A 14,060-nucleotide genomic window follows, 5' to 3' on the forward strand; every position below is an offset into this window, starting at 1 on the left:
AGTTTTTATCCTGTGTTAATCAGCAGCTTCAACTTAGAAATCGTGTGTCAAACAGCAGTGGAGGCTCAAGAGAGTTTGGGTGAAAAGCAGGAGCCTCCAGGCATGTCCAGACAACAAGCAATGGGAATGATGCTGTTCTTGATCAGGTTGCTGTTTCTGAGCACCACAGGGCTTGTGAAAAAAATCTATATCAAGGATGCTGCTTCTCTGGGATTTCTCGATTTTCCTGTTTGCATGCCAAGGATTTCCCTTCAGGGTGTCCAAATACAAAATGCATCTTAAGACTAGAGAAGGTGGCTGCTGTGTTGGCATGGGGCGCTGCCAGGGAAAGGGCCAGGCCCGCCCTGGAGCAGCTCTTTCCCTTGCCATAGGCGTTGTGTTCCAGGTCAGCGCTGTAAATCCGGAATGACAGGAACTGGGTGGGACTGGGTCGTACTTTCTGCCTCAGAACCTTCCTGTTGGCACTGTCACAGCAGCCCGAGCTCAGCAGAAGATTATTTTGCCAAACTTTCAAGCTGGGGGAGCCTGAGTAGACCACGTCTAAGCGCCGGAGCTCCGAGGGCTTGGCAGTTGAGGTCAGTACCGCTCTCCTTGCTTCATAGGTGGGAAAGTAGGTGAGATGAAGCTACAGAAAAGGGAAATTATTTCCTTGAGATCACGCAGCAGTTTGGATCAGGGAACTAGGAGGTGAATCTTGTGTGCCCAGACCTGATCCCCCAGGTGCTCTGACTTAAACACTCAGTTATTTTAGAGAAGCTGGTTGTCTTCATTATTTCTGCTGGCTCCCCTCCCTCTTGCAGCACCTCCTGATACTAAGCCAGGGCTTAGAGTGCCTAAACAGAAGTAGGAAAGTACAACTTTGGAATATCATCTTACAGCAACTGTGTGTAGTTCTGTACGTATCCAGTTCAGAAGGCAATTGTGACCTGCATGTTTGAATGATGCCATGTGTTGTGTTGATAAGGTCTTTCCATTTTCTGGCTATTTCCACGTAAACCATCTCTACCAGGTGAGTTCTGAGCAGCTTTCCTGGAGCCTCTGGCACTCTCCCTCTCCAAATAAATTGTTAATGGGAAAGTGGCTACTTTTATTTCCCTGTTCTCCTCCATTATCATAGAATCGTTAGGGCTGAAAGGGACCTTCAAAGGTCATCTAGTCCAACCCCCTTGATGTTGAATTTGTTGAAACAGTCATTTCCTTTTCCTCCATCATCTCAATGTATTTGTCATATCTGTTAAATGGTAAATAGGGTGATAACAAAGCCACACAAGCAAACAAAAATCCCAAATCACTGAAAAAGTTGTGTCCACAAAGCTACTTCTAGTAAATGTTTCCTGTTTGTCTGAAGATCCTACTAGACAAGTCAGAAATGACCCCACAGAGCTGTTGTGCTTTTATTGCTGAGCTATGGTGAATGTTGGTCATCTTTCCACCAGATAAGAGCAATCTGAAGATGAAACCCTCTGCCACCTATGAGCTGCTGGTGGACGGCGTTGGGCCATGGGACTTCACTGGTGGTTTTGTGCCTTGTGAGCTGCTGCTTGTTGGAGAGGATGCCTACCCTGTGCTTGTGAGCCCTAAGAAGCAGGTCCTGATCGCCGTTTCACACTATGGGAAGGGCCGGATGGTGGTTGTTTCCCATGAGGGAATCTTGAAGGGCTCCAAGTTTTCTCAGTTCCTCAGAAACGCTGTGGAGTGGCTCAAGCCTTCCCCCGAGGCCCTGGTTGGGGTCCATCCTCACTTGAATTCCCTCTCCCAGCTGCTGCTTGGGGCTGGCACCAAAGTACAGACTGGGGCAGAGCTCAGCCCCTCCCTGGGGGTCTACTGTATGGACGCCTACGACAGCACACGGGCACGAGAGCTGGTTTGCTTTGTCAAAGGTGGTGGAGGGCTGCTCGTTGGTGGCCAGGCCTGGCACTGGGCTAGTCGACATGGCAAGGAGAAGGTGCTGTTTGAATTCCCTGGGAACCAGGTGACCAGTGTGGCTGGCGTGTACTTCACAGGAAACGCCGTGGAGAAAGGTGTCTTCAAAGTTGCCAAGAAAATTTCCAAGATCCCCTTACTTGTCCCGTGAGTATCTGAACTGCTCTCCGTTTAAACAACTGATGGGGTTATGTAGGGGAAATATTTCCAGAAGATTCTGGAGGTGAGAGACAAGGATGACAGCAAATGCTGATCCTTTGATAGCCAGGATGGGATGCAATTGTTGTCTTCTCATTTAAGGAGGACCTTCCTGCTGTTTGCAGTTGGAAAGAAATGGTGTCTTTGCTTCCAGGACAGCCGGGCCAGGCTCAGGGAGCTGGTTGAAGGGGAAGGAAGTGAGAGGAGCCATCTTTTAGAGGAATCTGTGTGAGCAGGTGTGCCTGGGTGCAATACAGCAGCACGGGGACAGGGACAGGAGGAGTAACTCCTCTCCGCAGTTGTGTGCATGTTCAGGGCAACTTTCCCACAGTTCAAAACCAAGTTGGAGGTGGAGTACCAGCCCTGGGGCAGGCTCTGGATGGCAGCTGCTAAACCTGCTTAGCCTGTTACTTGCAGAAATTCGCCTTCTGCAGGTGAAACCCAGGGGCTGGCACAGAGCTGATGGGGCAAGCTGGGTGCCACCTCCCTCTCAGCTTCTGACACAGGCTGTGGACTGGAAATCGCCATGTTCCTGGTTCATTTGGGATTCCAGCCTGGCTCCTTGGGTTCAGGAGCAGCAGGTGTAAAACTCGGGTGTTGTGACTTGTATTGCACAGCAGACCAGGCAGCAAAGTCCTGGGCATTGCTCTGCCATCTTCCTCCACATCTCCTTGCCAGTGGGTGTGCCAGGCTGCACCTCGCACCACTTTCTGCTGAGTTACACAAGGCACAGCAGGTTCTCCAAGGAGCATGAGTGCTCCTGCACCTCCTTTGTGTGGCAGCTTCATTTCGCTGCAGTGGGAGCTGCAACAATTACAGTGAAATTCCCTGCAAGTCTTTGCTTCACAGCCTTTTCCTTGTGGATATATAACATGATTTCTATTATTTTCAAACAAATAATTGGATTTGATACTCTCGGGATGCTCAATTTGTTTCCTAATAAAGGCAGCAGAAAGCTCTGCTGTTGAGTTCAGTGAAGGGCTTAGGACATAGCTGGCAAACAAAGTTACTTAATTAAAATTTGCTAATTGATTCTTGTTCCCCCCTGCAGTGCATGGGCATGTTCCCACTGGTGAATGGAAGAGGGAGGGAGGTGGAGAATTCAGCAGAGAAAAATGACTTGGCAATTAACAATCCTCTAATTGTTACCTAAGGATGAGTTACACCTTGTTTAGGGTGCTTTTGGTTGGATCCAGAGCCACAGAGAAATTTGGGTACCTAATTTCCATGCGACACAGCTTTCTGCATCTGGGCTTTGCTTAACTTGCGGAGAACCCAGCTGGACTCCAAGGCTGTGCCACACACTTGGGCACGTAGTCTGTGTGCCCAAGGGTCTCTGTGAAGTAATAACCAAAGGAGAGCTGCAGATGTAATTCCTGTCCTGTGGGTACGCAGAAGGGCAGCAACATTTATTGTTCCTGAGTTGGCTGCAATGGCTACGTACCAAAAGATTCTTTCCAGGTGTTTGGAGAAAACTCTGCTTGGCAGAAGTAGGAGTAAGTGTAGACGAAGCAAATGAGTGATTCAACAGGTCCTTCTCCACAGTGGCATGTTGAAGTTGTGTGGAAATAGAGATAAGAGGGCCCTGTAATAATGGTATGGTTTCTATATTGTGGAGAGCAACTAGTGTCATGTGAGGACTGTGTGTTAGGGCCCTGATTCAGCTTCTAGTCACTTGCTGGTTGTCTGGCTGTGTCTGCCTGTCCATCCAGCTTGTCTGGCCTGGCTGTTCCTTCTTCAGCTCTCACCAGTGGCAGAGGCTGGGAGAAGACAAATCTTTTGGGCTTGCCTCATTGATGAGGCACTAGAACAGGTTGCCCAGAGAAGTTGGGGATGCCCCATCCCTGGAATTGTTCAAGACCAGGTTGGATGAGGCTCTGGGCAACCTGGTGGTTGGATGGATACCACTCCTCCAGAGTGGAGGATTTCTCTGCCCATGGCAGGGGGGCTGGAACTAGATCACCTTTAAGGTCCCTTCCAACCCAAACCATTCTATGAAAGTTTCTGTTACAGGAGATGTGTTAATTCCCACATAGTTTGTGGTTAAACCTGAGGTTTAAAAAATATGACAGGTCTGATTCTTGAGTTTATGCAATGCATTTAGATTTTTCAAGCTGCTCTTCAAAGTCAGAGGTCTAGAAACTTTCTTTGGACCTTTTCTTGCTCTTCTGTTTTTCAGATGAGTTCTGAGATTCTTAATGGTTTTCTTGGCTGCAAAAGATGAGGCTTTAAAAGGAGAAAAATAAGGTGTTGATGGATTTGTTTTCTTTTAAATGCAAGAACTGGCAACACGATTTACTAGGATGAGGGAGGAAGAAGAGGCAGAGATGGACAAGGTGGTCTCTTGTGGGAGGGATGCCAGGATGAACGCTAACCTGGGGCTCTCTTGGTTTCTGCAGACACCATGCCGACCTTGGCCTTGATGCCGAGCTCCTCCTGCGCGGCGTGCCAGAGCTGGATTTGGCAACGGGGGGCACACCCTCCTCCCTGCTGGTGCACGGCACACTCTCCTTCCCTCTCTGCCTGGACGGCTCGCACCGCTGTCTCTTGGCTGCTGCGCGCTACGGCCGGGGCCGCGTGGTGGTGGCCACCCACGAGAGCCAGCTGTTCTCCCCGCAGCTGGCCACCTTCCTGCTCAATGCTGTGCACTGGCTGGACGCTGGCAAGAAGGGGCTGGTGGCTGTGGATGCCAGCCTGAAGAAGCTGTGCAGCCTCCTCCCTCGGGAAGAGGTGACATGGCAGGTGTCGCAGCTGACGGACGCCGTCAGCGTGTACTGCTGCTCCTCCTACAGCGACAGGGAGGCCGAGAGGCTCCACACTTTCGTGGCGGAGGGCGGCGGGCTGCTGGTGGGAGGCCAGGCGTGGTACTGGGCTTCCCAGAACCGCGGCAAAGCCGCCGTGGCACAATATCCCGGCAACAAAATCCTCAACCGCTTCGGGCTGAGCATCCTGGGGCAGAGCGTCCGGGCGGCCAAGCACCCGGCCGTGGGGCGCGGGGAGCACTACCACTTCCGCAGGGCGCTCGCGCTTTTCAGCCGGCACGTGGAGGAGCGCCAGGAGCCCACGGCGCCCCTGAAGGACTGGCTCCGGCGGCTGGCACAGGACTGCGCCGCCTTCCTGCACATCCCAGCCCACGACCGCCCTGCCTACGCCTCGCTCCACCGCCTCCTCACCAAAGTTCTCCGGAGGAACGGGGTCCCGTGCGTCAGCGGGCACTGCCCTGTCAAGAGTGACTCCAAGGAGGCTGTTCTGCTCTGCCTGGCGACGGAGCTGGCCCTCACCATGACGGATGGCGCGGTCCTGGTGCAGAAACCTGCTGCTGAGGTCTGCACCCTGCCCGTCACCGTGGAAATCGATGGCACCAACCCAGGTGAGGAGTCTGTTTCCTGTTGCTGGGATGAGTGGGGCACCTGCCCTTGGCATGCTGGTGTCTGTATTTGGACAGATGTGTGACAGATGTGCGGTTTGACTGGGGGCTTGTGCTGAGGCTGACCTCCAGGTGGTGGCAAACAGCCCCCTTTTGTGGCCAGCCCTGATCCCAGCTCTCTGAAATACCCAAGTGCAAGTCCTGCTGTGTGTAGCCGGGCTTTTGGGGAGCAAACCCACCCAAGAGGGGCACCTCAGGGCGCTCGCACAGCACGATGGCTTTGGCAGGAAAGCCTCCCTGAGAAACTCCAGCTTATCCCCGTAGTTGTGCCGATGGAGCGGCTGTGAGGTGTCCTGTCAAGAAGTAGGAGTTAGGAACAGAAGGTTTATTTTCATATCTAGATAATTTCAGACAGAGTTATAGCACAGTTTCACGAGTTGTTGTGTCCATGCACTTGATGGAGCGGAAGTCTGGGTTTGGAGGTGAAAACAAGAGGCTAGAAGCATCATGGGAACTCCTTGGGCTGACACCATCACTGAAGATCAAGTATTTGGTAGTTAGACCCTGAATGATTTCTCCAAGATTAGGCCTTGTAACTATACAACCTCGCAGAGATTCCTGCTCACAACTGATAAGTTTAAACTCGAGGTTGAATTCCACTAGTGAGGTGTTATACCCTGGACAGATTAATCTTTTTTTGAAGATTGGATGTGGTTGACAGGAGTTGTTTGCTAACTTTTCTGATGAGATGAAGGAAACTGTCCTGGAGTGGCAGTGTCCAATAGTAGTAGTAGAGGATATACACAGAGAAAACTTATGGAATAACTGGTTTTAATGCTAATAAGTCAGGACAAAAGGGGGAAAATTGTTAGGGTTGGCTGAACTGGATACAGAAACAGTCTTTTGTTCAACCAGAAATATTCAGAATTTGTCATTTCACATCAACAAAAAAATGCCAGCCCTGAACACCTTTTCAAAACTGCCTTTGATGCGGGTTCAGCAAAACTGAAATGAGTTGGTAAAGTGTTGCTATATGATCTAATTTGCATTTTTCCTTGTATTAGGTATTGCTTGACAAAACTGGTCCTGCTTTCTTGGAGGACAAAATATGCTCGAGTAAACTTTGTCAGAACTAGGGAGTGGATTTTTGCTTGATCAGTGCAGTAAAAGATGGATCAGTTTTGCACTACGTATTGCAAGTGTGCACTACGTGTTGCACTCCTCCTACTCCTAGGTAGAGGAGACTTGCATTTCCATGGGAAGACTGTCCAGGAACATGCAGAATTGTAGTGGTACGGTGGGGTACCCATCTTGCAGTTACACCTAGCGTGGGACAGTCCTTTTTGGCTTTCTCATGACTTCAGTCAGAAATGGGAATTCATGTGGGCCCCAGCTTGTTCTGGACCAGTCTGTAAGGAAAAATGTCATGTCACTTTTAAGTCTTTTATTTAAGAAATGTTTATGGGCATTACAACTTCAGCCATGTTTGATACCACCACAGTATGCACCTCTTACGAGGGCTTTAGGGTAAGAGGATCTGAGTGGAGGAGGTGCTGGGGTTTTAGTTTCTTGGGTTTTTTCCTTTCTTATTTTTAAAAGATACTAGTAAGATACATTTAAGCTTGGAATTTCCAGAAATTCAAATTTGGGTGGGCTTGCCTGCTAATGGTGTCATGATCTTGTTCACGCTGCTACCCTATTGCTTTAAAACTATATTCGTGACAGGTTGGGTAAAACGTGAGACAATTCTGTGACTGTAGAGCAAAGGAAAATAAAAGGATGGAATATTCTTGTATTGCAGCTTGAAATCTCCAGAATTCATAAGGTCAGGTGAAAGAAGTGCTTGACTGTTAAGGACTTTTCTCTGCCCTTTTAGGTAAGGCAGCCTGGAGGAGTACAGGACTCTACCTCCCTGAAGGGCACACAGCAGTTATAACATTTCCTTGCCTGGTGGTCGGTGCTGGTCTGAAGGTAAGCTGTCTATAGTCTGGCTTCTGTTTATACCGGTGTATTTGCCAGCTGAGCACTCAAAAATAGCTTGCAGGCAGCTTTTCTCCTTGGTTCTGCTGCCTTTTCAGTCTGTTCCTACTGCTGCCGCCCTGTGGCACTTCAACTTCATAATTTTTCACCTTGTTTTCCACTCTTTTCTGTTGCATTCCTCTTTTTGCAGTGTGCTGGCAGGATAATTGAGTATGGCTGGTGCCTGAAGGCAGCTCCATTTGGTTTGTTATTGTGCAAAGAGAACTGATCAAGATGATTCTCAGGCCAAATTCTTGGGCATTTCCGTGCCCCAAACTTAGTTCTGTCTCTCCAGATCTCTCATGAAATGGTATTCACAGTGCTGTCACTATTGCTTGTGTAGATGTGCCCAGATCAGATATCAACTAGTTACGTGGGATCCTGTTGTCTGCCAAGTACAAAGCAGATAAGTCCTTACCTGCTGGGATACTTTTTGCAGTGAGCTCTCTGCAGCTGAAATGGAAATGTCACTCCATTTTCTGTCTGATCCTGCAGCCACATGCTGTCTGTTTTACTGTATGAGGACCAAGGAAGAGACGTAATAAAAGAAGCCAGCAGTGAATCACATGTCTCCAACTCATATATTACAGGATGTGACTTTGATGCTGGTGAAGGAGTGATCGATGCAAGTTCAGTGCAGTGGAAGAAGTCACTGCAGTACTGCGAACTGCTGGAGAGGGATGTGGTTGACCCACTAATAACAGGAGCATAGCTGTAAGACTGTCTGAGACAGGGACAGCACTCAACTTCACCAGCTTTTTTCACTGTTTTTGCTGCTTCTGGTCACCACAGTCTGAAAGCTTGAACTAGGCTGGAGTCAGAATGCTGCTTGTGTGTGTGCCCTGGCAGGAGTGCTGCAGCAGATGACTCAGTGTTGTGGTCAGTCTGCCAGGTGACATTTGGAGGTATCTGACCAGCTGTTCCTACCCTTCTCTTTGCCAGGTGCAGATTGGATGTCACACAGATAACCTATCTCATGCTGCAGAGCTGAAACGGGCCCCGGTGGTGATCCGCACCTGCGATATTGCCTGCCAGAAACAGTCTGTTTCCTGCCTCTGGGGTGGCCTCATCTACATTGTAGTACCAGCGAAGAGCGTCCTGGGGAAAGTGCCCATCACAGTTGAAGGGGCAGTCAGAGCTCCTTTCTTCAAGCTTGGTAGGTTTGCTTACCTTGGTGCCTTTCTCCTTAGTGCCGCTCACAGATACTGCTTTTTCTGTGACTGAAGGGAAGGATGATCTTGTGTTTCAGGATGTCTTAGAAATGCTCAGGTTTAGGAATACCCAGATTTAGTTCCCTTGCTTTCTTGTGCCCTAGGATTCTGAGTAAGTCAGTTAGTCACTCTGTGCCTGCTACATGGTGGAAGGTAGGTGAGGGAGCTGTCACAAAATGGGCAGGATTTTTCCAAACTGATATTTCTTGGAGGCTGGAATTGTCATTTCTAATGGAAACGGTCGTGTTGGGGAGAGACTGATTGAATTCTGCCACAACAACACTTGCCTTATGCTCTGCCTGCCTTACTGTGCCCCATACAGCCATCTCCACTCCCTACAGTAAACCTCTCTGTGGCATTTCCCCTGTTTTCCATCAGTTTCTCTTTTCTTCCTGTATGCAATTTCTTCTTGCTCTCCTGTTGAACTCAATAAAACCAGGGTTGTTATATGAAACAGCAAATCTCTGCTGGAGGAGAAGAAATGAGATCATCAAGGGACGCTGGAGAAACCTGGTGTTCCTCCTTCTCAGATGGAAAAGAGAGATCCGTTCTTGGTATGTTACTACTCTGATACATGCCAGTCCTCTTCTGTCTGTCTCCCATCCGTAAAATAACCTGAGGAGACTTCCCAAGCACAGGATGGGGATTAACTAGTTAACAGCCACCACCCCCAGTCGCACAGCTACCACATATTGTTTTCTAAGATAATTTCCTGACTGTGGGCTCTTTCTCCAGCTTGACATCTAGGAGCACCCTCAAAAGTCAGAGCTGTGCTTAACTGATGTTCTGTTGTCAATGTAGGGGAGACCTGTGAAAGCCAGTGGAAGGCCTGTATCCGGCACTACCCTGCTCCCTGGGCAGAACTCGCCGTTGAGAATCTCATCCTGACGGTGCCATCTGACAGCATCCGCCACATGGAGAGCCCGCAGCCGCTGCTGACCCTGTGGAATGAGATCATGGTGGCCATAAGCAAATTGGCGGCTATACCAACGAAATTCCCAAGGCCAGAGAGGATTGTAACTGATGTCCAGATCTCCTGTGGTAGGTACATTGCCACATGGCCTTCTCAAGGGGCTGAGACAAGTGCCCTCTAGCCAGCAACATCTGTTCCTTCAAGGTTATTTTGCTGAAACCAGACTGGGAACGGATGCAAGGTGTCAAATGAGTGCGACCCTGGCATAATTGTGAGCTAATCCATCAGGATGGAAGCATGGAAACCATATTGACTCTTTCAGATGCCTCTCTGCGCTCGAAACTGGTGGTGTCTGGCTTAGCTGTTCTGCTGCCTGGGTGTGTTAAGCAGCAGAGCTGCTGACTTGGTGGCTTTCGCTCATGTCAAGTTACTCATTCTCCTGAATGCTCCTGCAGCCAGGTCAGCTGGGAGACAGCAACTTGTGTTCTGTTTTGCCCCTGCCTCAGCCACAGGACTGTTCTCATGCCTTCAGTGACAGTCATTAAGCCTTTGTGTGCTCCTGCTGGAGACAGGCTGCGCAAAGGTTCCTGTGGGCAGAGCTTAACCTGAAAAGAGATGTTCCTGAGGTGATGGCAATGGAGAAGCAGAGCCAATATCACTGTCAAAGCCCATGATTTTGTAGTTTTGTAGCTGATGCTCCTCTGCCCCAGCTTTTCAAGTTGTGAACTGAGTGCATTTGATCTAGAGTCAAATTAGATGGTAAACGTGGAACTTGGCAATACAAGTTTTGTTCTGTTGTTTTTCCAACTAGGCTGGTTAAATTCATAATCCCACAATGAGACAAGGGCTTGGCTTGATCCCTGATGTCCTAACCCTTTGCTAAGCCACAAGAAAAGAATTTGTTGCACATCTTGGAAGTGTTAAGTTCTGCTGTACTGAGCAAATGACAGTTAGAAAGATCATAGTCTACAGACATGAAATTCCCTTTTGTTTTGGGTGTACTAAATGTTTTCACTCACATTTCTGGGCCTGAACTTTTTGGGTGCCAGTGGCTGCTGAATGCATGCATCCCTCTTATTATTAACCAAAGAGGGAGCTGAAGATCTTAACCAGTTCCTGCAGGAGGTGGGTTGCCATTTGTGTTCTCCAGCTTGCGTAGTCTACAAGCTTAGTGTTCAGTCAAAGCCAGCAGTGTAGCTCTCTGGATCCCCTCCTACAATAGATGTTTGAGTTGAGGGAAGTGTGCCTCTTGTATGAAGCGTTGGGAATCAAGCCAAAGGACAAATCAGGGATGAAGACACCAAGGAGACATGAATAAAATCCCTTGCAGTGCAAGATTCTTGCCTGGTGTGATGCTGCCAAGTTGTTGGTAATGTAGCTGTCCTGTGAGGTTAAGTGCAGCCCTTAAATGTGACAAACTGACTTCCATGTGTGCCATCTACGCTGCTGACTGCTGGGCAGACCTGCCGTGTCCACACTCTGTGTAGGAAGACTCAACCTCTGCCAGGATGCTGAATGACATGGTTGGGTGGTTGGGTTGGTGTCAACTGTGCTGAGTTTGTAAGAGTTCATGTGTGTTCAGGGCAATGGTCAGGCTTTTTCCCTCATCCTAAATTGTCAACTTCATGTATGCTTGTATATAAAAAGGGAAAGTGAGTGAAACTGTGCTTAACTGACAGCTCAGTACTACTTTTATGTTGCTTATTTGACTATTTGTTAGGGTCCAACTTGGACTGCTTCCTTATCTCACAAAGGGAAAAAACTGTCATTCATGGTCATACAGGGTGCTTTGTGAGATGGAGGAAAGGCACTAGAGAAATGAAAAAAAACCACAAAAAACAATTTTTTACATCTAAGACCCTGGGATGAGTACTTATGACATGTGTTGGTACCTGTCTTTCCTGCAGGCTGGATGCATGCTGGCTACCCCATCATGGGCCACCTAGATTCAGTGAAGGAGATGTTAGATGTGAAGCACATGCGAACGACTGGTCTCTGGGGTCCTGTCCATGAGCTGGGACATAATCAACAGCAGCAAGCGTGGGAGTTTCCCCCTCACACCACAGAGGCCACCTGCAACCTCTGGTCTGTCTATGTTCATGAGGAGGTGCTGGGGATTCCCAGGCATCAGGCCCATCAGGCACTTCGGCCACAGTGTCGGCAGGAAAGGATAAGAGCATACCTGAAGAAAGGTGCTCAACTAAAGGACTGGCAGGTGTGGACTGCTCTGGAAACATACCTGCAGGTAACGGGGGAAAAGTGGGTATATTCTTAGTGCAGTCAGTGAAGCCTGTGTCAGGAGGATTTCATAGATTTCTAGGTTGGAAAAGACCTGCTGGCTGTAGCTGTTGTGCCTTGTGTTTGCTTACAGTCTGGGTTCCTCTTGTGTCCAGAAGGCACCTGAGAGGTGTATGGACAGTGTGTCTAATGCTGATGTCTCCTGAAAGCCTTCCTTTGCCAGCCTTGGGCTTAGCTGCTCATGGAGAGCTTAGCACAATATACTGATCTCTTTCCCAAGGAGACAAACAAGAACGGCTGCTGGTTACACAGCTTGGGAAAAAGAGGATGAAATTTGGGCACAGCTCTTTAAGCTGCTGCAGGTTTCCTGTGGGACATCGGGCAAGTTGGCAAAAAACCCTTTGGCATTGTTAAGTGTCTAGAAGAGCCAGGCTTCTGGTGGTATTGTGGGGAGTTCCATGGCTGGGCTGCTCTTTGCACAAGAGAGCAAAGAGCAGGGTGCTGGTGTCAGCCAGTGCACTGCCTGGAACCAGTGTACTCTGGCAAGTGGTGAGGGGACGGGCTCGGCTTATCCTGCTGCACGTGTAGCTGGATCCCTCACTGCGGTGGAGACTCTAAATCATGAACCCTCTCCCAGATTAAAGTGCATGGGGAAGCATGCAAGAGAGATGTTTCCCTTGCCCCTTTCCCTTAATCTCTGTAGCATTTGTAGTCTAATGGAGAGAGAGCACTCAACGGGATTTGAACTGGGGGCTTCAAGGCAAATATTTGTTATGATGGCTTAAGCTACTGAGTGAGTATCCCTCTGCCCCCTTGTCTGGGAGCTCTCACATCTTAAACAACAAAATACTTATAGAAGGAGTATTGATGCTGATTTTCCCATGTCCCATAGGAGTGCCTGAATCATCAAGCTGAAGAGTCCACCTCTGTTTTCTCTAGTTGGTGCAATGACTATCAAAATAGCTTGGTGTGGTTTAGCCCCAGCTGGCAGCTGAGCTACCAGGCAGGCATTGACTCCCTCCCCATTGGTGGGATGGGGAGGAGAATCAAAAGAAAAACTAAAACTTGTGGGTTGGGGTAAGGACAGTTGAACAGAACAGCACGAAAAGAGGGAAGGGACAATACCAACAATAATACTAAGAAAAGAACACCACAAAGTGAGTGATGCATGGTGCATTGTGGAATGCAATTTAACATCTATCTATGTAGTGTCAGAAGGTGAGATGTAGGTTGTGGCTTGGTGAGGAGCTATGGACATTGAGTAGATGTTCTGCATCCTGTCATGCTGTTGTACCATGTCAGCTCTTCATCTTAACCTCATCTTGAGCGATGACGTAGGTTTCCCCTACCTCTTTACTTTAAACTCTTGCAACATCAGTTGTTCTATCTGAATCCCTTTTGTTCTTATTCCTAGCCAAAGTGTGACCTGCTTGAAGTCTCTCCTTCCTGTTTTCTGATCATGCCTTCATCTCCTGTGCTCCTTCCTTCCAGGTGCTGTTAGTGTCCTCTTTGATGCTTTTTCACTGCACAAGAAGCTTTCTTCTGCCCAAATCAGCAGCTTGTATAGTTGGTTGCTGACATTTCTGGCTGCTCCTGATGGATCTTTAACCTCTTTGTTTTGGCAGGCCAGTGTAATGGGAAGGTGTATTTTTCTGTGCTCTAGTGCTGTAAGTTATGCTCTGAAGCCTGAAAATTGGATGCCTTCATCTAAATTTACATTCTTTCTAAAAGACACTGAAGAAACCTGTGGAATTTTCTACTGCTTGTAACTCAGGAATAATGCCAGTGCAAGTTCATTGTTTTTACACTGTATTCTTCTCCATCAGTTACAGGAAGGGTTTGGTTGGGACCCCTTCACCCACCTCTTCTCTGACTACCAGAAAATGTCCACCATCCCAAAAGACAACTCTTCCAAGATGAACTTGTGGGCACGGAAGTTTTCTCAGCAGGTCAATAAGAACCTGGCTCCTTTTTTTACAGCCTGGGGTTGGCCTATCAAGAAAGAGCTGTCTGTGGAACTGTCCTCTTTACCCAGCTGGGAACAGGACCCAATGAGATCCTATAGACTGTGAAGGAAAAATATCTAAACCTTGATTCACAGACCAGCTATGGCCCATCTTCTTGTGTGCTGCACAGTAGCTCACTGGACACTTAGCTTTACACTAAATTCTTTAGCTTCTTGCTGTCAATG

At 48.5% G+C, this 14,060-nt stretch overlaps 1 protein-coding gene across 1 annotated transcript; it reads left to right on the forward strand.

Moving 5' to 3' along the window:
• The first annotated feature begins 1,414 nt into the window (after positions 1–1,414).
• On the forward strand, positions 1,415–13,941 carry LOC104384059 (TRPM8 channel-associated factor 2). The gene is made up of 7 exons (XM_086610781.1): positions 1,415–2,070; positions 4,521–5,491; positions 7,365–7,459; positions 8,450–8,663; positions 9,520–9,759; positions 11,539–11,876; positions 13,696–13,941. Exons 1-7 carry the CDS (start codon positions 1,415–1,417, stop codon positions 13,939–13,941), a joined length of 2,760 nt encoding a protein of 919 aa, XP_086466907.1.
• Positions 13,942–14,060: the final 119 nt, after the last annotated feature.

The sequence above is a fragment of the Tauraco erythrolophus genome, chromosome 4 (assembly GCF_009769465.1).
Source record: "Tauraco erythrolophus isolate bTauEry1 chromosome 4, bTauEry1.pri, whole genome shotgun sequence".
Lineage (NCBI taxonomy): Eukaryota > Metazoa > Chordata > Aves > Musophagiformes > Musophagidae > Tauraco > Tauraco erythrolophus.